The sequence below is a fragment of the Thamnophis sirtalis genome, unplaced genomic scaffold, assembly GCF_051295495.1.
Source record: "Thamnophis sirtalis isolate CommonGarterSnake01/CBP01778 unplaced genomic scaffold, rThaSir2_p1.2 scaffold_15, whole genome shotgun sequence".
Lineage (NCBI taxonomy): Eukaryota > Metazoa > Chordata > Lepidosauria > Squamata > Natricidae > Thamnophis > Thamnophis sirtalis.
The window spans coordinates 38,003,692-38,027,182 of NW_028261395.1; the positions used below are offsets into that span (position 1 = coordinate 38,003,692).

A 23,491-nucleotide genomic window follows, 5' to 3' on the forward strand; every position below is an offset into this window, starting at 1 on the left:
GGGAGTGAACCAGTTCGCTCTGAGGATCAGCTGGGGAGTGAACCAGTTCTCTCCGAGGATCAGCTGGGGAGTGAACCAGTTCGCTCCGAGGATCAGCTGGGGAGTGAACCAGTTCGCTCCGAGGATCAGCTGGGGAGTGAACCGGTTCGCTCTGAGGATCAGCTGGGGAGTGAACTGGTTTGCTCTGAGGATCAACTGGGGAGTGAACCGGTTCTCTCCAAGGATCAGCTGGGGAGTGAACCGGTTTGCTCCGAGGATCAACTGGGGAGTGAACCGGTTCTCTCCAAGGATCAGCTGGGGAGTGAACCGGTTCTCTTCGAGGATCAGCTGGGGAGTGAACCAGTTCGCTCCGAGGATCAGCTGGGGAGTGAACCGGTTCGCTCCGAGGATCAGCTGGGGAGTGAACCGGTTCGCGTTCGCTCCAAGGATCAGCTGGGGAGTGAACCGGTTCGCTCTGAGGATCAGCTGGGGAGTGAACCGGTTCTCTTCGAGGATCAGCTGGGGAGTGAACCGGTTCACGTTCGCTCCGAGGATCAGCTGGGGAGTGAACCGGTTCGCTCTGAGGATCAGCTGGGGAGTGAACCGGTTCTCTTCGAGGATCAGCTGGGGAGTGAACCGGTTCGCTCCGAGAATCAGCTGGAGCGTGAACCAGTTCGCTCCGAGGATCAGCTGGGGAATGAACCAGTTCGCTCCGACGATGGAAACTGGATGGAAACTAATCCAAGGAGAGAAGCAACATGGAACTGAGAAGAAACTTCCTAACATTGAGAATTATTAATCGGTGGATCACATGTGGCCTTCAAAAGTTGTGGGTGCTTCATCACTGGAGGTTCTTAAGAAACTGGATCAGTGGTGAAATTCATTTTTTTTTACTACTGGTTCTGTGGGTGTGGCTTGGTGGGCGTGGCAGGGGAAGGATACTGCAAAATCTCCACTCTCTCCCCACTCCATGGGAAGGATACGGTAAAACCTCCACTCCCTCCCCATTGCAAAATCTCCATTCCTCCCCATTCCAGGGGAAGGATACTGCAAAATCTCCATTCCCACCCCACTCTGGGGCCAGCCAGAGGTGGTATTTGCTGGTTCTCCGCACTACTCAATATTTCTGCTACTGGTTCTCCAGAACCTGTCAAAACCTGCTGAATTTTGCCCCTGGACTGGATAGTCACTTGTCTGAGTTGGCATAGGGTCTCCTTCCAAGGGACACAGTGGCTCAGTGGCTAAGATGCTGAGCTTGTCAATCAGAAAGGTTGACAGTTCAGCGGTTCGAATCCCTAGTGCCGCATAACGGAGTGAGCTCCCGTGACTTGCCCCAGCTTCTACCAACCTAACAGTTCGAAAGCACATAAAAATGCAAATAGAAAAATAGGGACCACCTTTGGTGGGATGGTAACAGCGTTCTGTGTGCCTTCGGCATTGAGTCATGCCGGCCACATGACCACGGAGACGTCTTCGGACAGTGCTGGCTCTTCGGCTTTGAAATGGAGATCAGCAGCGCCCCCTAGAGTCAGGGATGACTGGCACCATTTGTCTGAAATGGTATAGTGTCTCCTGCTTGAGCAAAGGGTTGGACTAGAAGACCTCCAAGGTCCCTTTCAACTCTGTTATTCTGTTAAAGTGTCAGAAGACCCACCACTGGGTGTTCCTAGCCAACTGTGGGCCTCCTGAGAAGACAAAGTCAGACTCAACCAATACCAGGTGATTCCCCCCCCCACTTCCAAATCTATTCTGATTGATGGATTGCATCTCCAACCAAAGTGGAGATGGCCACGCCATTCATCTCAGCAGGACCATCCCTTCTCCTTCTCCGTAGCCTCTGGACTTCCCCTACAAGTCTCTGAGCAGGGTTTTAACGTCTCATTTTCTTAATGGGCAATAGCAGTCTGGTGCCCTGCAGGAATTCCAGCTTGTCAGAGTCGATCAGGACATCTCCAAGAGTGAGACAGCATGTGTAATTCATCAACCCCGGTGCATCTCGCCTGATGTTTTCCGCTCATTGGAGCAAAGCTGTTTCCTTTACATGCGGTTGACAACTGCCGTGTAGCAAAAAAGAACATCACTGCCATCAGGGACGGCGGCTAATTAGCTGACGAGATCTCCTGCACCCTGCTTTACATAAATACCCAACCAAGAGATAGTCAACATCTCTCCTTCCGTGACTACTGTTCTTGTTCTGACGGAGGTTTCCCCAAGAGCATGAAACAAACTCCTTGTCCCGACAAAAACCCCTTTTATTAATTTGCTGTGAATTCTGCTCATTCACATCCAGCAAAGTCTTTCAAGGGAGGATTTACAGTCACAGACCTTATCTGGCTTGGAGAGCTGACAGGCCGATATCTGCAGAACTTGGGCAGGAGCCTCGGAGAGTCACGAACCAATGAAGCGAACTAATTGTCTCCTGAAAACTCCACTCCCTTTCGCTCCTCTTCTATTTCCTCTGGGAGGGGCCATTCACCGTCCACCTGTGGCCTTACTCCCAAGTCGACCCCTGTTCTTTAGCTGTTCTCTTCATCTGGCAACTCTGTGCATGCGCACACTGGGAACAGGCTCCAGCTGTTCCTCTGCCTCACTGATCCCCGACTCCGAAGGCAGCTGAGAATTGGCCAACAGCTCTGGCCCCCTCTCTGCCTCTGACACAGAGCCCTCATCAGAGCCTTCCCCTGGCCTCCAGGACTGGCCCAGGTTCTTCCCCAACCTCCTCACTGTCCGAATCTGCCACCAACTCCACTGGCCACTGGCGGGCCACAACAGTTCTGATCTAGGCTTCCCAAAATCACAAAGCAGACTCCTTGTCCCGACAAAACCCCTTTTAATTAAGCTAATGTGAATTCCTCTCATTCACATCCAGCATGTCCAGTCATTCAAGGGTGACTGTACAACCACAGGTCTTTATCAGGCTAGGCCGATATCTTCCAAACGCAATGCTGTACAAGAAAATTCTTGGCAAGAAGTCTCTGAGAGTCACAAACAAATCTTCACACTAATTAAACAAACTAATTGCCTCCTGCAAACTCCACTCCCCTTGCGCTCCTCTTTTATTCCCTATGGGAGAGGCCATTCACCGTCCACCTGTGGCCTTACTCCCAAGTCGACCCTTGTTCCTTAGCTGTTCCCTTCTCCTGGCAGCTCTGCGCATGCACACTTCGGGAACAGGCTCCAGCTGTTCTTCTGCCTCACTGATCTCCGACTCCAAAGGCACACAGAGCCTTCCCCAGACTCCAGGACTGGCCACTGCTCCTCCCCAACCTCCTCCCTCTCTGAGTCTGCCGCCACCACTACTGGCTGCTGGAGGCCACAAGAACTGCTAACAGGAGCTGACCATCAAAAAGCGGATTCCGTATGGTTAGAATGATGACTTTGCTTGTTCGAAAGACGAAACGGATGCCGAAGTTTCACCCCAAGCAGGAAAAGACGCAACGATTGCCAGACCTGAGGAAGCTGCTCCAAGAAAGACCAAAATTAATTGAGGTTCTGGGGAAGCAGTTGGGAAGGGCTTCATAGACTGATTAAAATAGGCAGTTATCCAACTGGATCAACCATGGAATCTGAATGGTGCACCAAGAGACAGGAGGGAAGGTGGAGAGAATTTGCATAGGGCTTGAAGGGACCTACAAGGTCTCCTAGTCCATGCTCAAGATTGCTTAAAGGCAGAAGAAGGGAGAGATAAATCTTAATTCCTCTTTGGCCTTTTGTAGATCTTAGCATTGGATAGAAAACTGTCCTCCAACAATGTCAAAGTTTGCCTTGATCTTGGGGAAAAAAAGATCTGGATTTAACAGAATAACGGAGTTGGAAGGGACCTTGGAGGTCTTCTAGTCCAACCTCCTGCTCAAGAAGGAAACGGACACCATTCTGGACAAGTGACCATCCAGTCTCTTCTTAAAAATCTCCAGGGAGGAAGCACCTACAACTTTTGGAGGCAAGTTGTTTCACTGGTTGATTGATCTAGGATTATAGAATTGCAGAATAACAGAGTTGGGACATTGGAGGTCTTCCAGTCCAACCCCCTGCTCAAGCAGGAGACTCTATCCCATTTCAAATAGGTAGCTGTCCAGTCTCTTCATTAAAAAACTCCAGTGTTGGAGCACCCAAAACTTCTGGAGGCAAGTAGTCCCACTGATTAGTTGTTCTAACCCTCAGGAAATTCCTCCTTAGTTCTAAGTTGCTTCTCTCCTTGATTAGTTTCCACCCATTGCTTCTTCTCTTGCCCTCGGGTGCTCTGGAATTTGGATTCAACCAGCTTCGTGTGATACGGACAACACTGAACCAAATTCGCAGAGGCCATGATAGAATTGCAAATGCCCTCCCTAAGTGGGGCTAAATGCCATCGGCAAATTGTGGAGCCGAAGAACAAACTATCGAACTACCCATAATGACGAAAGTGTCAAAATAAAGCCTGCAATGATGGGGACTTTGCTGATTTCCAGGCTGCGACAAACGAAGCATATATATATATATGATAAGGAGTAGAACTCTGTGGCTTAGTGGTTAACACATCCGCCTAAGATGCAATACAGCACAGGTTCTAATCCCAGTAAGGGTATGGCTAGCTGATGAGAGCTAAATAGCTTGAAATAGATCTATACTAGTCTCCCTTTATTTATTTATTTATTTATTTATCAGCACACATACTATATATATAAATATATGTAATTCAGACATATGCTTAGAATATTTTTAGATTTTAATATTTTGTATTTTTATCTCTCGCGTTTTTACTGAAATGTGATGTGAATGTGCCACAGAAATGTTTCCCAACCTTGGCAGCGTTAAGATGTGTGGACTTCAATACCTAGAATTCCCATAAAGGTAAAGGTTTCCCTCGCACATATGTGTTAGTCGTTCCCAAATCTAGGGGGCGGTGCTCATCTCTGTTTCAAAGCCGAAGAGCCAGTGCTGTCCGAAGACATCTCCATGGTCATGTGGCTGGCATGACTCAATGCCTAAAGCGCACGGAACTCTGTTATCTTCCCACCAAAGGTGGTCTCTATTTTTCTACTTGCATTTTTTTACGTGCTTTCGAACTGTTAGGTTGGCAGAAGCTGGGACAAGTTACAGGAGCTCACTCCGTTACGCGGCGCTAGGCATTCGAACCCCCGAACTGCTGACCTTTCTGATTGACAAGCCCAGCCTCTTAGCCACTGAGCCATAATTCCCATGCCACATAATAAATAAATGAGCTTAATATAATACTATTTCATATTATTATGATTTAAAAAGCACGCTTCAATCAATCAAAATAGAACTGGAAGGGACACGAGCACGTTCACATTTGCAAACCGGTAGTGAAGTGAATCCCACCACTGCCTTGGAGGTCTTCTAGTCTAACCCCCTGCTCAAGCAGGAGACCCTATACCATTTCAGACAGGTTTCCAGTCTCTTCTTAAGTGATGGAGCGCCCACAATTTCTGGAGGCAAGCAGTTCCACTGGTTAATTGTCCTCACTATGAGGAAGTTTCTCCTTAGTTCCAGGTTGCTTCTCTCCTTGATTAGTTTCCATCCATTGTTTCTTGTCCTGCCCTCCGGCGCTTTGGAGAATAAGTTGAAAACAAGGATCTCCTTGTCTGGAGGGGGGTGGGAATCCGTTAAGTTCCGTTCCCTAGGAATCTTTATTTCCTTCTCCTCCCATATCCTGAGCCCGTTCAGATTTCCAACCATGGAAAATCTCTCATTCTTGGTTTGTATAAAGCAAGGCTCTGCAGGGAATCTGAAATGCCAAGTTTAATTTGGAAATTGTGTGGGAGGGCACTGAACAACTGCAAGAGGCAGCAAGGTTTTTTTCCCAAGATGGCCCATGCAGGATCATGGAAAAAGAGGAAATTAGTCTAGGCTTTGGTTGATACTTGATACAGGAGTTTCCTTATAGTTCCTTCCAAACCAAATCCTATCAAATTTGGGTCTCCAACTCTAATGGACATCATTAACAGGAAGAATGATTAGGGGACTGGAGGCTAAAACACATGAAGAACGGTTGCAGGAACTGGGTATGTCTAGTTGAATGAAAAGAAGGACTCGGGGAGACACGATAGCAGTCTTCCAATATCTCAGGGGCTGCCCCAAAGAAGAGGGAGTCAAGCTATTCTCCAAAGCACCTGAGAGCAGGACAGGAAGCAATGGGTGGAAACTAATCAAGGAGAGAAGCAACCTAGAACTGAGGAGAAATTTCCTAACAGTGAGGACAATTAATCAGTGGAACAATTTGCCTCCAGAAGTTGTGGGTGCTCCATCACTGGAGGTTTTTAAGAAAGAGACTGAACAGTCACTTGTCTGAAATGGTATATAGTAGAATATAGAATAACAGAGTTGGAAGGGATCTTGGAGGTCTTCTAGTCCAACCCCCTGCTTAGGCAGGAAACCACTTCAGATAAATGGTTATCACAACATCTTCTTAAAAACTTCCAGTGTTGGGGCATTCACAACTTCTGGAGGCAAGTTGTTCCATTGATTAATTGTTCTGCCAGGAAATTTCTCCTCGGTTCTAAGTTGCTTCTCTCCTGGATTAGTTTCCACCCATTGCTTCTTGTCCTGCCCTCGGGGGCTTTGGAGAATATCTTGACTCCCTCTTCTTTGGGGCAGCCCCTGAGATATTGGAACGCTGCTATTATGTCTCCCCTAGTCTTTCTTTTCATTCCATTAGACATACCCAGTTCCTGCAACCGTTCTTCATATGTTTTAGCCTATTTAGTCCCCTAATCCTTTTTGTTGTTCTTCTCTGCACTTTTTCTAGAGTCTCCACATCTCCTTCTCCTATCCCTTCCCTCTGTATCCTTCTATGCTCCATATTCAACTCCAAATCCTACAGGAAGCTGATATGCCAGGCTGACATTACAGTCTAGGGCATATTAAACCACTCCTGTCTAACTCTGGCATTGTGAGGACATATGACACACGCAAGCCCTCTCCTTATCTAATCCTCTTTCTTTGCAAAAAAAAATAAAAATAAAAAGACCCTTGGTAAGGGATTGCGGGAGGCTTATAAACACAACCCACGCCTTCTGTCACAATATCTCAGCCAAAGAGCTCACTAAGGTTTTCGTGGCTCGGAAATCTGCAGAGCTGTCCTTTACTGGCCTCCCCATCTTCGTTGCGCAACGCCAACAGCCTTCCGCGAGCCAACAGCCCACCGCTTCAAAGCCTGCACATTTTTGCAATTAATTTCTTCTTTCTTCTTGGCTGTTCAGGAAACCCCGGGCCGGTTGCTGTGAGGCCATCTCAGGCCACCTTCTGGATCCTGCTTGCCCTCTGAATCCAACTAAGCTCTTTGTTTGGAGTTGGAGGCTGTAAAATCTCAGCTCACGGCCAAGACACCATCACCCGAAGCGTGACAGGCAAACAAAACAGGTACCCTGAACGTCACCGAGGAAGCAAAACTGGGGGTTTTTTTTTCCCTGCACAACCCAAAGCCCAAACTCTGAAAAAACACAGAGGTCAGACGTGTCTCAATTTGATATTTTCAGTAAATATGATCCTCAGCTCCATTGGTTGAGAAAGATAGCGTTTCAATCTGAATAGAGCTGGAAGGAACTTTGGAGGTCTTCTAGTCCAACCCCCTATTCAAGCGGGAGACCCTAGACCTGGGATGGCGAACCTATGGCATGCCATTTGTCAGGGCACGTGAGGCATTGCCCCTGTCAACTGGCCATTTTGAGGCCATTTTTCACCCTCCCCAGGCTCCAGAGGCTTTATATGAGCCTAGGGAGGCGAAAACAGCCTCCCCTGTCCCCCCCGGAGACCCTCCAGAGGCTTCAGGAGTTTTCCTGAAGCTTCCAGAGAGCAAAAAAACGGCCCTATGGGCAAACTAGAAGTTCGGGAACAGACTTCCGGTTTGCTCGTAGGGCCGGTTTAAGCCCTCCCAGAGCATTCAGGAGGCTTCCCTCCTGAATGGGACAAAAAACGACCCTATGAGCAAACTGGAAGTCACTTCCGGTTTGTCCATAGGGGCGTTTTTAGTCCTCCGGAGTCTTCAGAGACCTTCAGGAGGCTTCCCTGAAGGCTCCGGAGGGCTTAAACCAGCCCTGTGAGCAAACCGGAAGTCCGTTCCCGAACTTCCGGTTTGCCTGAAGGGCCAGTTTTTTGCGCTCTGGAGGTTTCAGGGAATCTCCTGAAGCCTCCGGAGGGCCTCCTGGGGGGGGGGCGGGGGGGCTGTTTTCGCCCTCCCTAGGCTCATATAAAGCCTCTGGAGCCTGGGGAGGGTGAAAAAAAGCATGCAAAAAATGGGGGGAGCGACTGTCATGCCCGCATGCGCACTGAGGGTTGCACTTTGCATTATGGGTGTGGCACGCCCGCGCATGGCCCTCCTGCGCTACCCCCTGCTTTTGGCACGCAAGCCAAAAAAAGTTCGCCATCGTTGCCCTAGACTATTTCAGACAAGTGGCTGTCCAGTCTCTTCTTAAAAGCCTCCAGTGATGAAGCACCTAAAACTTCTGGAAGCAAGCCGTCCCACTGGTTGATTTTCCTCCTTGTTAGGAAGTTTCTCCTCAGTTCTAGGTTTCTTCTCTCCTTGATTAGTTTCCATCCATCGTTTCTTCTCCTGCCCTCACGTGTTTTGGAGAACAGGTTGACTCTCTCTTCTTTGTGAGATATTGGAAGACTGTTATCATGTCATCCCTAGTCCTTCTTCTCTCTAGAATGGCCATACCCAATTCCTCTAACAGTTCTTCATATGTTTTGTCTCCTATCCCCTAATCCTCTTGGTTGCTCTTCTCTGCACTTTTTCCAGAGTCTGAACATCTTTTTTGTAATGGGGTGACCAAAACTGGATGCAGTATTCCAGGTGTGGCCTTACCCTTGGCTTTATAAAGCGGTACTAATACTTCATGTTATTTTGATTCTATGCCTATATTTATACAACCAAGGATTGCATTGGTTTCTTTGGCTGCTGCCATAGACTTTCAAAATTACCTTCTTAGTCTTGGCACCTGCCTTAGGAATAGCCTCGCCCCAGTTTGGATGGCTCCGATTCTCTTGACCTTCAGAAAGACAGGCAAGCTGGCATTCCCTCCCCCTTCCCCTCTAACCCCTGGGGACAGGAAGCTGATGCAGCTGGTACAGGGTAGCTGGTGGGGAAAAAATTCAGAATTTCATCAGAGCTTCAACCTTAGTTTAATTGTTGGAAGTGGTATTTTTTTCCCTTGCATTGTGCTCTATTTTGTCCGCTGCTCCAAGTGCCTTCTGGTAGATGGGCAGCTACGCCGGTTCGTTTAATAAATAATACATCCATCCATAAATATGGATAACCCTTTTGGAAGGCTGGACGAATGTGTGAGTGAGTTCAGAACTCTTTTCCCCACATTCATATTGAGAAAGACTCGGCTAAAAGGCTCAGTTTTAACAAGGCAAGCACTCGAAATTTTCTTTCAGTCTGTTCTGACGTAGGCTTTCCAGGATCATGAAGCCGACTCCTCATCCTGGTAAAACCCCTTTTATTTAGTTCAACAAAGTCCCAGCGAACAGTTTTTCATGAGATTGCACAACTGCAGACCTTGATCTGGCTTGGAGAGCTGCCAGGCCGATATCTTCCAAACGCCACGCTGTAGCAGCAATTACTCAGCAAGAAGTCAGGAATAGACCTTCACCCTAATGAATGGAACTCATTGTCTCCTGCAAACTCCCCTCCCCTTTTGCTTCTCTTTTATTCCCTATGGGAGGGGCCATTCACTGTCCACCTGTGGCTTTACTCCCAAGTCGACCCTTGTTCCTTAGCTGTTCCCTTCTCCTGGCAGCTCTACGCTCTAGGCTCTAGGCTCCAGCTGTTCTTCTGCCCCACTGATCTCCAACTCCGAAGGCAGCTGATAACTGTCGGACGCTCCTGGCCCCCTCTCTGCCTCCAACACAGAGCTCTCATCAGAGCCTTCCCCAGACTCCAGGACTGGCTCATATTCCTCCCCAACCTCCTCACTGTCCGAAACTGCTGCCAGCTCCGCTGGCCACTGGCGAGCCACAACAGAGTCATAGATGAATGTTCCAGCCCATCACAGCTGGACTGCAAAAAGCGCACACTGATATTGCTGGTTTTTAAGAAGCTGGTGAGGTGGGGTGGGAAGCTGCTACGATGGGTAGGACTGAGTTAAAGACATTCTTCTAAACTCCACCACAGTCTGCCATAATGTTCCCAGGTTTGAGGGATCTGAATACCGACTCCATCCGAGGCGCGTTGGGCCAAATCTTGTTTGCATCATTGATTTAATTTGGAAAATCGCTCCGATTCGACAATTTGACTCAATTAGGAAAATCAATCCTACGTGATTCTGGAGCATTCCCGCGCTCCAAATTGATTTAGAGGTATCCGTTCGCATCCCATTCGATTTGTAAAGTTGATTAGATCTGAAGATTCAATTAAACCGCCTCTGAATCCCTTCTCCAAATTGAGTTTCTGCCCGGCACTTAATACGACGGTCGGATTATTTTAATGGGAAACATCAATATGCCAAAAGTCAGAGGGTTTTTTCTTTTTCTTGAAAGGCCTTAAGCTTAAGCCATCTCTCACACAGAACGTCCACGAGGTTAAAGGAAGGCCGGTGGACGATGTTTGAAATCAGCAGACAGCCTAAGATTGGCGTCGTGCCACGGAGTTTCAGAAAGGAAGAACGCTGGGAGAAGACCCTGCCTGCTGCCACTCGTCCTTGGCCAAGACCCTTCCCTGGTGCCAGGAGTTTACAGAAGCTCATGCCAATATGCTGGCATCCATCCTAGGTTTTCCAGGCTCCCCGAAGGGCAGTAAGTATAGAGTGACCTTGGTGCCAGCATGGAGATGGTGTCACTGGCATAGTTACCATGCCCCTCACGGAGATCTAAAACCAGTGGAGAACCCAGTGCCAAAGTCCCGTCTCAGAGAAGGGTGAACCTTTGGCAGGATTCCTCTGAATCGGTAGCTCTGGTGATCGATCGTTAAGAAGCCCACTTTGCTGACAATGGAAGCATGAACGGAGACCTTCTCTAGGCTCCATGGGATGTGGTTGCGATGGAGAAGATGCGCTAAGCTGCCTCTCGAGCCCTAGAGAGTGACTGCCCCATGCTCTGATGGCCCCCTTCGTGATGCGTCAAGCTCCTTCCCTCTTAAAAAAAGTCCTTCATTCTTCTCAACCCACCAGATTTCATCGCCTCCTTCGGAATAAATTCCAATGACGGCTTTTATGGGGCAGGGAGCTGTGCAGACTAGCAAATGGTACGATTATAAATGTCTTCTGAAGGAAGCAGAAGTGATTCGAGGTGGCTTCAACTCTCAAAAGCGTTGAGGCTCAGGGACTTCGGGGTCAAGGGGAGGGAAGTTGATGGTTTGAAGCGCAGCCTAAAGACCTTCTTTGACTCAAACCAGGCAACATCCTCTACTGAAAAGTTCCATGGTGCATATGGAAGGGACACACAAAGGAAGTTTCTTCTCTTCTCTCTCCCGCTCCCATTCTCCTTCTCTTCTCCTTCTCTTCTCTCCCCCTCCCATTCTCTTTGTTTTCTCCTTCTCCCTTTTCTCCCCCTCCCAATCTTCTTTTCTCCTTCTCCCTTTTCTCCCCCACCCATTCTCCTCCTTTTCCCATTCTCTTCTCTACTCTCTTATTTTCCTTCCATGGTCTTCCTATCCTTCTCCTTCTCCCCCTCCGAATCTCCTTCTTTTCTCCTTCTCACTCTTCTTTTTTCTCCCCCTCCCAATGTTCTTCTCTTCTCCCATTCTCCTCCTCCCTCTTCTCTTTTCTCCCCATTACATTCTCCTTCTCTTCTCCTTTTCCCATTCTCATCTCTTCTCTTCTCTCTTCTCCCTTCCATTCTCCTTTGTTTTCCTTCTCCCATTCTCCTTCTCTTCTCTCCTCCTCTCCCTTCCATTCTCCTTTGTTTTCCTTCTCCCATTCTCCTTCTCTTCTCTCCCTCCCATTTTTCTTTCCTTCTTCTCTTCTCTCTCCCATTCTCCTCCTCTCCTCTCCTCCTCCCATTCTCCTTCCTTTTTCTTCTCCCTTTCTCCTCTTCTCTCCCTCCCATTCTCCTTCTTTTCTACTTCTCTTTTATCCCTCCCATTCTCCTCCTCTCTTCTCTCCTCCTCCTCTCATTCTCCTTCCTTTTTCTTCTCCCATTCTCCTCTTCTCTCCCTCCCATTCTCCTTCTTTCCCACTTCTCTTTTCTCCCTCCCATTCTCCTCCTCTCTTCTCTCCCCCCCCCCATTTGCCTTTCTTTTCCTTCTTCTCTTCTCTCCTCTTTCCACTTTGGGGGAGGAGAGAACCGATTGAAATTTCGAGCATGCTCTTCCAAGCTCCCTTGGAACGAACTGTCAGGTGGAGCTTAAGCCATCTACGAACCGAGGTCTGCTTTGGCGAATCGTGGTTGCCCCTACCGTGATGCTCTCATTGAGACACAGTAACTATCTCTGTTGTGCAAAAGGTGGGAAAATTGTTAGATGGGACTGCGCCAAAAAAACCCACCAGAAAAAAAAAACCTGATAGACTTTCCTCTCCTGGGAGCGAAGAGATATTTCTGCCAGCTGCAGAACAGCAGTGAGACTTGATAATGAAATTGTGCTGTTCCAACTACAAAGGATTCTATCTCTTAAGGAAAAATAAAATGTATTAGATTCCTTGGTGAACCATGAGAATCGACTCAGAAGCAGCAGGGGAAAAAAGAGAGAGATATATAGCATTCTCACTAAATGCAGAGAGGATCACACCAGTATTTTAAATATTTCACTTTGCCCTGGGTTGCAGGCTGGCGTACAAAGGGCGAAAACAAGTATCCCGCCATAAAATGAAACACGCTAACACCAAGGGAGTGGAAAGAAGGCTTCCTGAAACGGCATTTTCTTTCATTTTAATGCTTTTCTTACTGGGAGATTGGAACGGGTCTATGACAGCACAGAGTGTGCCTAGCTGAGCCAGGGAAGAAAAGAAGGTATACAACAAACGGTTCAGAATCAGAACTCGCCACCAACAATAGGTGTGAAGCCATCAGAACTCAGACTCATGGAAATGACAAATCGGGAGGGAGGGAAGGAGGATGGAAGATATGATGGATGGATGAATGGTGGGAAGAAAGGAAGGAAGATGTGATGGGGTGGATGGATGAATGGAAGGAAGGAAGGGTGGAAGAAAGGGAGGGAGGAAGAAAAATGTGATGGGTGAATGGAAAAAAGAAGGAAGGAAGGAAGGAAGGAAGGAAGATGTGATGGATAGATGGATGGAAGAAAGGAAGGGAGGAAGAAAGGGAGGGAGGGAGGAAAATGTGATGGGTGAATGAAAGAAAGAAGGGAAGAAGGAAGATGTGATGGATGGATGGAAGAAAGGCAGGGAGATATGGGATGAATGGAGGAAGGAAGGAAAGAAGATGTGATGGATGGATGGATGGATGGAAGAAAGGGAGGGAGGAAGAAAGGGAGGGAGGGAGGGAAGAAAATGTGATGGGTGAATGGAAGAAAGAAGGAAAGAAGGAAGATGTGATGGATGGATGGAAGAAAGGCAGGGAGATGTGGGATGAAGGAAGGAAGGAAAGAAGACGTGATGGATGGATGGATGAATGGAAGAACGGGAGGGAAGAAGAAAGGGAGGGAGGGAGGAAAATGTGATGGGGGAATGGAAGAAAGAAGGAAAGAAGGAAGATGTGATGGATGGATGGATGGATGGATGGATATAAGGAAGATGTGATGGATGGATGGAAGAAAGGCAGGGAGATGTGATGGAAGGAAGGAAGAAAGGAAGATGAGATGGAAGGAAGGAAGGATGGATGGATGGATGGAAGAAAGGGAGAGAGGGAGATGAGATGGATGAACAGAGGAAGGAAGGAAGATGTGATGGATGGATGGAAGAAGGAAGGAAGATGTGATGGACGGATGGAAGAAAGGGAGAGAGATGTGATGGATGAATGGAAGATGGAAGAAAGGGAGGGAGGGAGGGAGGGAGGGAGGGAGGAAGGAAGGAAGGAAGGAAGGAAGGAAGGAAGGAAGGAAGGAAGGAAGGACAAGCCAAGCTACTCTCTGCATGCAGAAGAATCGCATGGTGTGTTCTACTCCTTAGCAAACTATTCACCCAACCTGGCACAAATGTTCAAAAATGCAATTTCCCACCTGTGGCCAAACACAGCCCAGCACTCGCCATCTGTTTGCTTGGCACAGGTTAAAATAGTTCCTCCCTTTAATTCTGAAATTTGCCCTCAATGGGCACTAACCTGGCAGCAAAGAAAGTTCAGATCCTCATAATTGGCCTCTTCTAAGCTCTGCTGGCCAACATGCTCTCTAGGAAGGAGGCTGCTATAACAACAAGGAGATAGTGAGAAAGGCAGCTAAGATGCCAACTTTATTTGTTAGAAAGAGTAGCAATTTACTTTTTCTTTCTTTCTTTCCTTCTTTCCCTCCTTCTTTTTCTGTCCTTCTCTTTTTTTCTCCCTTCCTTTATTTCCTTCCTTTCCTTCCTTTCCTTTTCTTTATTTCCCTTCTCTTTTTCCCTCTTTCCCTTTTCTTTCTTTTCTTTTCTTTTCTTCCCTCTTTCTTTTTTCTTTCTCCCTCCCTTTCTTTCCTGCCTTCTTTTCCCTTTCTTTATTTCTCTTTCTTCTATCATTTTGTTTTTCTTTCTTTTTTCTTTCTCTCTTTCTTTCTTTTTCTTTCTTTGTTTTCTTTTTTCCTTCTTTCTTTCTACCTTCCTTTCTTTCCTGCCTTCCTTTCCTTTTCTTTATTTCCCTTCCTTACTCGTTTCCTTCATTCCTTTTCTCTCTTTCTTTCCCTTTCTTTTTTTCTCTCTTTCCTTTCCTTCCTTCTTTCTTTGTCTTCCTTCCTTCCTACCCTCTCTCTCTCTCTCCATTTTCAGATTAAAAATAGAAAACTACTGCTTCTCATCTACCTCTCCTGTTTTCATCACTCAGTGTGGAGCGATGATGTGTGTCCCTTACACACACACACACGCACAGCACAAGCGTGCACGCACATCCATCTTAATGCCGGACGCCAATGCTTTTCCAAATCGGAAAAGGATTATGCAAAACAGAAAGTACTTTTTTCTCTCCAGGGAAAAGCAGGCTAATCCAGTATTACCGAGAACAAGCAACAGAGCGGAGGGAAAGGATATATATGCATATGCATATCGGGGAGGTTGGGGGCACACTCCTATCTGTGAGCCCTGAAGCACAAGAGAAAGGATGGGGTCAATGGACTGAATTCAATGGGACAGGAGACCACCAGGAGTAATGCAAATTAGCAAAATTTGGGAAAGTACACATGGATTCAGAATTTGCACCCTCACTCAGGGAGGGCAACTGTGGCATTTAAACTACTGTATTTTTTGGAGTATAAGACCCTCCGGAGTATAAGACGCACCTAGCTTTTGGGGAGGAAAACAAAAAAATAAATCTGCCTCTGCCTCCCAGCAATTTGCCTCCTTGCAGCAAACAGCCCCTTTCAGTTTCAATTTCAGCAGAGCCTGATTAGCACAAGCAGCTGATTGGCGGTTGGATTGGTCTCCTGACGATCAGCTGTTTCAGCCTGCAGGGGTTGCCATAGCCTATTGCTGCCCCCATGAGCCTCATTTTCAGCCTGTGCATGCCCTGTTTTCTGCCTCTGTGTGCCCCCATTCTGGGCAGCGGGGATCGGAATGTGTGGAAAATGGGGCACGCGGAAGCCAAAAAATGGGGCTCGCGGACGTGGCAATAGGCAATGGGAATCCCTGCAGCCTGAAACAGCTGGTGGTCAGGAGGCCAATCCAACCGACAATCAGCTGCTTGTGCTAATCAAGCTGTGTTGAAGCTGAAACTGAAACAGGCTGTTTGTTGTTTGCTGCAAGGAGGCAAATTGCTGGGAGGCAGAGGCCAAAGGGTGGGGGGCAGCGGGTGGGTGGAACTACATTCAGTGTCTAAGATGCACCCAAATTTTCACCCTCTTTTAGGAGGGGGGTGGAAGTGTGTCTTATACTCCGAAAAATACAGTAGCCAAAACGACACTCACACAAACACACAAGGAGATGCTTGCAAAAAGTACTCCATGCCTAAACCTCCCACAATATCCATACAACTGCACAGGAGCGAAGATAAGTTTTTTAAAAAAATAAATCTTTCTTTTTATCCCTCACACATAAAGCGACAATTTATTCAACCGGCAACAACATTTCTCAGTTTCAACAGGTCTCTTTTATTACTATTAGCAATGGGAACTTTAAACAAGACCTTAATTAAATTCTTGCTTACATTTGCATAGAATTGGTTAAGAAATAAGAGAAGGAAGGGGGAACATATATCTATCTATCTATCTATCTATCTATCTATCTATCTATCTATCTATCTATCTACCTACCTACCTACCTACCTACCTACCTACCTACCTACCTACCTACCTACCTACCTACCTATCTATCATCTATCTATAATATCCACTCTCATATTTAATACCTTTTGGAGATGATATTGAACAGGTCTGTCCTTTGGCCGGGCAGATCAAAGAACAGCTCTTCTAAGGAAGTTTTAAGATTTGCAAAATGGATATTTAAAACAATGCATCATTTCTGTAAAAAAATAATAATGACCTGACCCCTTTTTTTCATTTCTCCAAAGACTTGTCCAATCAATTAACCGATCTGGATAATCTATTAAACACCGCAGCGGTTAATTATCACCATCAATTCACAGTTCTGCAAACAGGGCTGGCGGTATTTTAATTTTATTTCACTTTTTTTTTTTGCTTTCGCTTTTAATGAGGTGACTGCTAGGACTGTGTGCCGCCAACACTTTCCATCTTTTGCAAAGGGCATGGATGTAAATCCGAGCTGCTGCATGGACCATATAGACGAGAGGTTTTGATTTATTTATTAAAAACGAATTTATAGAGCTGTGCTACAATAGTTCTTCCCTACGTTGGCTTTACAAACAATTTTAAAGTCGATTAGAAGGGGCCAGTTTTATAGATCAAAGAGAAGACTCATGGCAGACATCTTCCCTGGAAGATAGTCCATGTGAAGAAGCCACCACCCGATAATGGCTTCCTACAATATTTCTGTTGCATTGCATCCAAGATCTCTTATCTGGTGCGTTTCAATAAAGAACAGTTGGAAGGGACCTTGGAGGTCTTCTAGTCCAACCTCCTGCTCAGGCAGAAAACTCTATACCAGGGATGGCTCGCCTATTTGTCATCGCGTGCCGATAGTGCATGCCTGCACCCATAATGCAATGTGTGCATAATCCCTCCTGCCCTTCCCCCTGCGCATGCACACGTGACACCCCCCACGCACTTCTCTTGGCCCCTGTGCATACATGTGTGCCCCCCCCCACCTGCCCCGTTTTGGGCCTAGTAGGCCTCCCTGCAGTCTCCTAGGAGCAAAAACGGACTGTGAGGGGGGGGGGGCATGGGCACACTTCTCAAATTCTATTCTATTCTATTCTGTATTCTTTTCTCTTCTTTATTCTTTTCTATATTCTCTCTTCTCTTCTCTATTCTCTTCTCTTCTATATTCTCTTCTATTCTACATTCTCTTCTCTTCTATATTCTCTCTTCTCTATTCTATTCTATATTCTCTTCTCTATTCTCTTCTCTATTCTATTCTATTCTGTATTCTCTTCTTCTCTATTCTATATTCTCTTCTCTTTTCTATTCTATATTCTCTTCTGTATTCTATTCTTTCTATTCTCTATTTATTCTATATTCTGTTCCATATTCTATTCTAGTCTATTCTGTATTCTCTTCTCTATTCTATTCTATATTCCCTTCTCTTCTCTATTCTCTTCTATTCTACATTCTCTTCTCTTCTATATTCTCTATTCTCTTCTCTCTTCTCTTCTCTATTCTCTTCTATATTCTCCTCTCTATTCTATTCTATATTCTCTTCTATTCTCTTCTCTATTCTATATTTTCTTCTCTTCTCTTTTCTCTTCTCTTTTCTCTTCTCTATTCTATTCTGTATTCCCTTCTTTGTTCTATTCTATTCTCTATTCTATTCTATTCTATTCTCTATTCTATTCTTTTCTCTATTCTCTTCTCTATTCTATTCTCTTCTTTTCTTTTCTCTTCTCTATTCTCTTCTATATTCTATTCTATTCTATATTCTATTCTATTCTATTCCATATTCTATTCTATTCTGTATTCTCTTCTCTTCTCTACTCTACTCTACCCTATTGTTCCATTCTGTTGTGTCCTGTCTTGTCCTACCCTATTGTTCCGTTCCGCTCCGCCGTGTCCTGCCATTCAAGGTTACATGAATCCTACATTGACTCTCGACTCTGCATTGGCCAGCAAGGACACAAGTACTTTTGAGGTCTGAAGATTTGGCTTGGTTGCTCTCACTTTTGGGGGTTCAACACCCAATACTCCCTCATCCCCCAAAAGGAGCCTAGAGAAGAAGGCCAAGATTATTATTTTTTGCCTAACAAAAGTTCTTGTTGTGCAGCGATCCTCTTTTGTTGAAAGAACTGATGTCCCCCTTGAGTTTGCGGAATCGCTTTTGCATCTGAAAAAGGGGCTTTTGTTCGGAGAAATTAAACAGAGACCATTTCAACTGCTCTTATTCCAAAGACACGGCGGCTTTTATGCTCCTCATTCCTTTTTTCTCATTCTAGTCCACAGTGCAGGCTGCTGCTGTTATTGCCGTACACCTATATATCTTTATCGTCTATCCAGAACACTTCTGTCAACGGGCAGATTAAAGAAACGCTGAATAAACGCCTAATTTGGTCCGAAACCTTTTGCACACCGGCGTTAAGGGCGTACAAATCAGCTAAAACCCCTTCTTTGAATTCACACAATTGCTCCAATTTTGCCATTTTGATCTGATGGCAGGGGGGGATTGAGTTATTTCCAAATCAAAGCATCTTGAAAATATTTCCATTTTTTGAAGAAATGACCTTGCACAGAATGCCAGCAAAATACAACTGAATTTTATATATATATATGGAGAGAGAGAGAGAGAGAGAAAGTGATACGATACAGAACAACATTTTTTCTCTCTCTCTCATTTTTTTTCAAGGTTGGCCAAAGAAATCACCGAGGGCAAGAGTTAAGGCTGAATGGCAATCAAATACTCAGACAGGTTTTCAATTCCATCCACAACCTGGAAATTTAATGGGTTTGCAGATAAGGCTCCTTCTGACTCTGTTCAGGTGATCCAGAACTAAATAGTGTTGACACAGATTGCTAATAGATGCAGGACAATTTACGTGTGTGTGTGTGGGGGGGGTGTTTGAAGGGGGGGAGTGTCAGCCAGAGAACTCCACCGGTTGTTAAAAAGAGGCAAAAATTCAAACAGAGAATAGAATGGAATGGAACAGAATAGGGATAGAACAGAACAGAACAGAATAGAGAATAGAACACAGAATAGAACACAGAATAGAGTAGGGTAGAGTAGAGTAGAATAGAATAGAATACAATGCAGAACAGAATAGAATAGAGAATAGAACACAACAGAACAGTACACAGAATAGAACACAGAATAGAGTAGGGTAGGGTAGAGTAGAATAGAATGCAGAACAGAATAGAACAGAATAGAGAATAGAACACAGAACAGAATAGCACACAGAATAGAACACAGAATAGAGTAGGGAAGAGTAGAGTAGAATAGAATACAATGCAGAACAGAATAGAATAGAATAAAAAATAGAACACAACAGAACAGTACACAGAATAGAACACAGAATAGAGTAGGGTAGGGTAGGGTAGGGTAGGGTAGGGTAGGGTAGGGTAGGGTAGGGTAGGGTAGGGTAGAGTAAAATGCAGAATAGAATAGAACAGAAAAGAGAATAGAACACAGAATAGAACACAGAGTAGAGTAGGGTAGAGTAGAGTAGGGCAGGGTAGGGTAAGGTAGAGTAGAGTAGAGTAGAATAGAATAGAATAGAACAGAACAGAACACAGAACAGAACAGAATAGCACACAGAATAGAACACAGGGTAGGGTAGGGTAAGGTAGAGTAGAGTAGAGTAGAGTAGAATAGAACACAGAACAGAACAGAATAGAATAGCACACAGAATAGAACACAGAGTAGGGTAGGGTAGGGTAAGGTAGAGTGAGTAGAGTAGAATAGAATAGAATAGAACACAGAACAGAACAGAATAGAATAGCACACAGAATAGAACACAGAGTAGAGTAGGGTAGGGTAAGGCAGGGTGGAGTAGAGTAGAGTAGAATAGAATGCAGAACAGAATAGAACAGAATAGAGAATAGAACACAGAACAGAACAGAAGAGTATACAGCATAGTACAGAGAATAGAACACATTCTATTCTATTCCATTCCATTCCATTCTAATGAAAAGAAGGACAAGATAGAAATGTTCCAGTATCTGAGGGGTTGCCACAAAGAAGAGGGAGCCAATCTATTCTCCAAAGCACCTGAACGCAGGACAAGAAGCAACAGATGGAAACTAATCAAGGAGAGAAGCAACCTGGAATTAAGGAGAAACTTCCTAACAGTGAGGACAATTCATCAATGAAACAGAAGTTGCCTCCAGAAGTTGTGAATGCTCCAACACGGGACTTTTAAAGAAGAGATTAGACAACCATTCGTCTGAAGTGGTGTAGGGTTTCCTGCCTGAGCAGGGGGCTGGACTAGAAGACCTCCAAGGTCCCTTCCAACTCTGTTATTCTGTTAAGAGTCAGAAGTGTCTTGGCCTCTTGAGAAAGACAAACCAGACTCACCCGATACCAGACGATTTCTCTCATTCTGCCATCGGTCTTGAAGTTACATTTCAGGGTCACGGCGTCGCCCACTACCACAGGCGGAAGAGGCTCGATACTGACCGTGAGGTAGCCTAGAGGAGGGAGAAGAAAGGGGAGGTCAGTTCTAAAGCCTTTTTCTGATGGGTTTCCTGGATTTGGAGACCTCGAGATGATCTCTCTCTTATCCCGGAGAAGATTACAAGGAGAATCACAGAAGGAATGTTTTTGGTCAGCAAGAGCCGAGCACTTAGGCACGTCATCGTGAAAATGGACATTTCATGTCGTGTTAAATGGGGAAAAAAGGAGAGTAAAAATTGATTCCGTGGAGTGCTGTATTTTTATTCATTAATTCTGAACGCTCGGCTGCAAATCCCGAGTGCTGTAAAGCATAAAAAAAAACCCCAATCTTGAGCCTTCCCCCCCCCCCCTTTCTACTCTCCCTTCTTTTCATAATGTCCCGACTCTTGCAAATAGTGTTGTCATCTCCTTTTCTTATTTTCTCTTTCGGCTTAGTTTAAATTGCTTTTATCTATGTTCTTTCATGTTAGCGCCTGGCATGTTATGATTTGATTTAGTGTTTCTTTTTTTAAAAAAAAAATTATTACCAGGGATTAGAATTAGCGGCATATTTCTGTTATTGGATTAATAAACTGGCTATTTTTAATTTTACTCATCTGTGGACATTTTACTTGCTTCTGGATTTTTTCTTCTTTGTTCACTGTCCTATGAACTGCATGGATTTGGTGGTATAAAGGTAAAGGTTCTCCTTGCACATATCTGCTAGTCATTCCTGACTCTAGGGGGCGGTGCTCATCTCCATCTTAAAGCCGAAGAGCCAGCGCTGTCCGAAGACGTCTCCGTGGTCACGTGGCCGGCATGACTCAATGCCTAAAACGCACGGAACACTGTTCCCTTCCCACCAAAGGTGGTTCCTATTTTTCTACTTGCATTCTTAGCATGCTTTCGAACTGCGAGGTCGGCAGAAGCTGGGACAAGTAATGGGAGCTCATTCCGTTACGTATCACGAGGGATTCGAATTGCCAAATTGATCGACAAGCTCAGCGTCTTAGCCCCCGAGCCACTGCATCCCCTATATATTTGGTGGTTTATAAAATATATATAAATAAATAAAATAATTATAAAACTATTGACAAAAGGGAGTGAAACACAGTAATCAGCAACAAAGATCAACTGGACTTTAATTCTGGATATCCAGAACAAGTGATTCTAATTTGGGTATTATTACTTTTTTGCATAAAATCAAAATCAACAGCAAAAGATTAAAAGTTTGCGTATGATACAATTTCGTTGCATTTAAGTACAATGACAATAAAGATTATAGTTATGAGCAAGAGGAATATAGATAGGGCTTGATTTCCAACAGTTCATTTAATGTCTACACGAAGTTACGAGAGTGAAAAAACCGACTTACGACTGTTTTTCACACTTATGACCATGAGCATCCCCATGATCATGTGATCAAAATTCAGGCGCTTAACAATTGACTCTCATTTATGACGGTCACAGTGCGGTCAAGTGATTCCCTTTTGCGAACTTCTGATGAGCAAAGTCAATGGGGGAAGCCGGATTCCAACCTTGCTACTGATTTATATCTGCAGGGATTTGTTTATCAACAGTGTCAAGAAAAGTCGTAAAATGGGACAAAACTCACTTAGCAAATGTCTCTCACTTAGCAACAGAAATGTTGGGCTCAATTGTGGTCGAAAGTCTCCTTCCTTCCTTCCTTCCTTCCTTCCTTCCTTCCTTCCTTCCTTCCTTCCTTCCTTCCTTCCTTCCTTCTTCCATTCCTCCATCACATCTCTTTCTCTTCCTTTCTTCCATCCATCCATCATCACATCTTCCTTCCTTCCTTCCCTTTTTCTTTTTCTTCCTTTCCTTCCTTTTCCTTTCTTTCCTTACTCCATTCCTTCCTTCCAACCATCCATCCATCCTATCTCTCCTTCCTTCCATCTCTTTTCTTTTTTCCCTTCCTCCATTCCTTCCTTCCTTCCATCTAACCATCCTATTTCTTCCTTCTTTCCTTCTTCCATCCATCCATCCATCCATCCATCCATCACATCTTCCTTCCCTTTTTCTTTTTCTTCCTTTCCTTCCTTTTCCTTTCTTTCTTTCCTTCCTCATTCCTTCCTTCCTTCCAACCCATCTATCCATCCATCCTATCTCTTCCTTCCTTCCTCCATTCCTTCCTTCCATCCCTTCTTCCTCTTCCTTCCTTCCTTCCTTCCTTCCTTCCTTCGTTTTTCTCCTTCCTTCCTCCATTCCTTCTTTCCATTCATCCATCCATCCATCCATCCAACCATCCATCCTATCTCTTCCTTCCTTCCACCTATCTACCCATCACATCCCTTCCTTCTTTCCTTACTTCCACCCACCCACCCACCCACCCACCCATCCTATCCCTTCCCTCCTTCTCTCCTTCCCTTCCTTCCCTTCTTATAAAAGACCTATTCAGACAGACTTCATCCATGCAATAAGAGATGCGGAAAAAAAGCCACACCCCCCCCCCAAAAAAGATCGCTTTCACCCCAGTTCCTTATATCCACAGCTTCCCCCTGGATTTCTCCCCACCCAGATCCTTGCTACAACCTGGCCTGTTGTTCTGCCTCATCCTTCACACCTGTTCAAACTCTGCAGAGCTCCCAGGTAAGACCGTTCAGAAGGGACCGGGACGGAGGCAAAAGGATTTTAAAAACTTAAAAGTGGGGAAGAAAAATGGCAGAACCCACCCACCCCAGTTGCCAGGGTGACAGCTGCTGAAAGACACCTTGAGGGAAGTGAATGATGGATTAGGGATGGCCTAATCGTCTTTTCTCCGGTTCTCCTTGGCCTACTCAGCAAGGGGGAGAAATCTAGTTTTTTGGGTTTTTTTTCCGAGTGTT

The 23,491-nt window shown here is 45.4% G+C and overlaps 1 protein-coding gene across 2 annotated transcripts in view; it reads right to left on the reverse strand.

Moving 5' to 3' along the window:
- The window catches only part of IGSF21 (immunoglobin superfamily member 21), a 161,065-nt gene that overhangs the window by 92,011 nt on the left and 45,563 nt on the right, over positions 1–23,491 (reverse strand). For both annotated transcript variants that reach the window (XM_087702191.1, XM_087702190.1), the window contains exon 2: positions 20,571–20,683. In XM_087702191.1, coding sequence (XP_087558317.1) covers positions 20,571–20,683 — 113 coding nt within the window. The remainder of the gene's footprint in view (positions 1–20,570; positions 20,684–23,491) is intronic.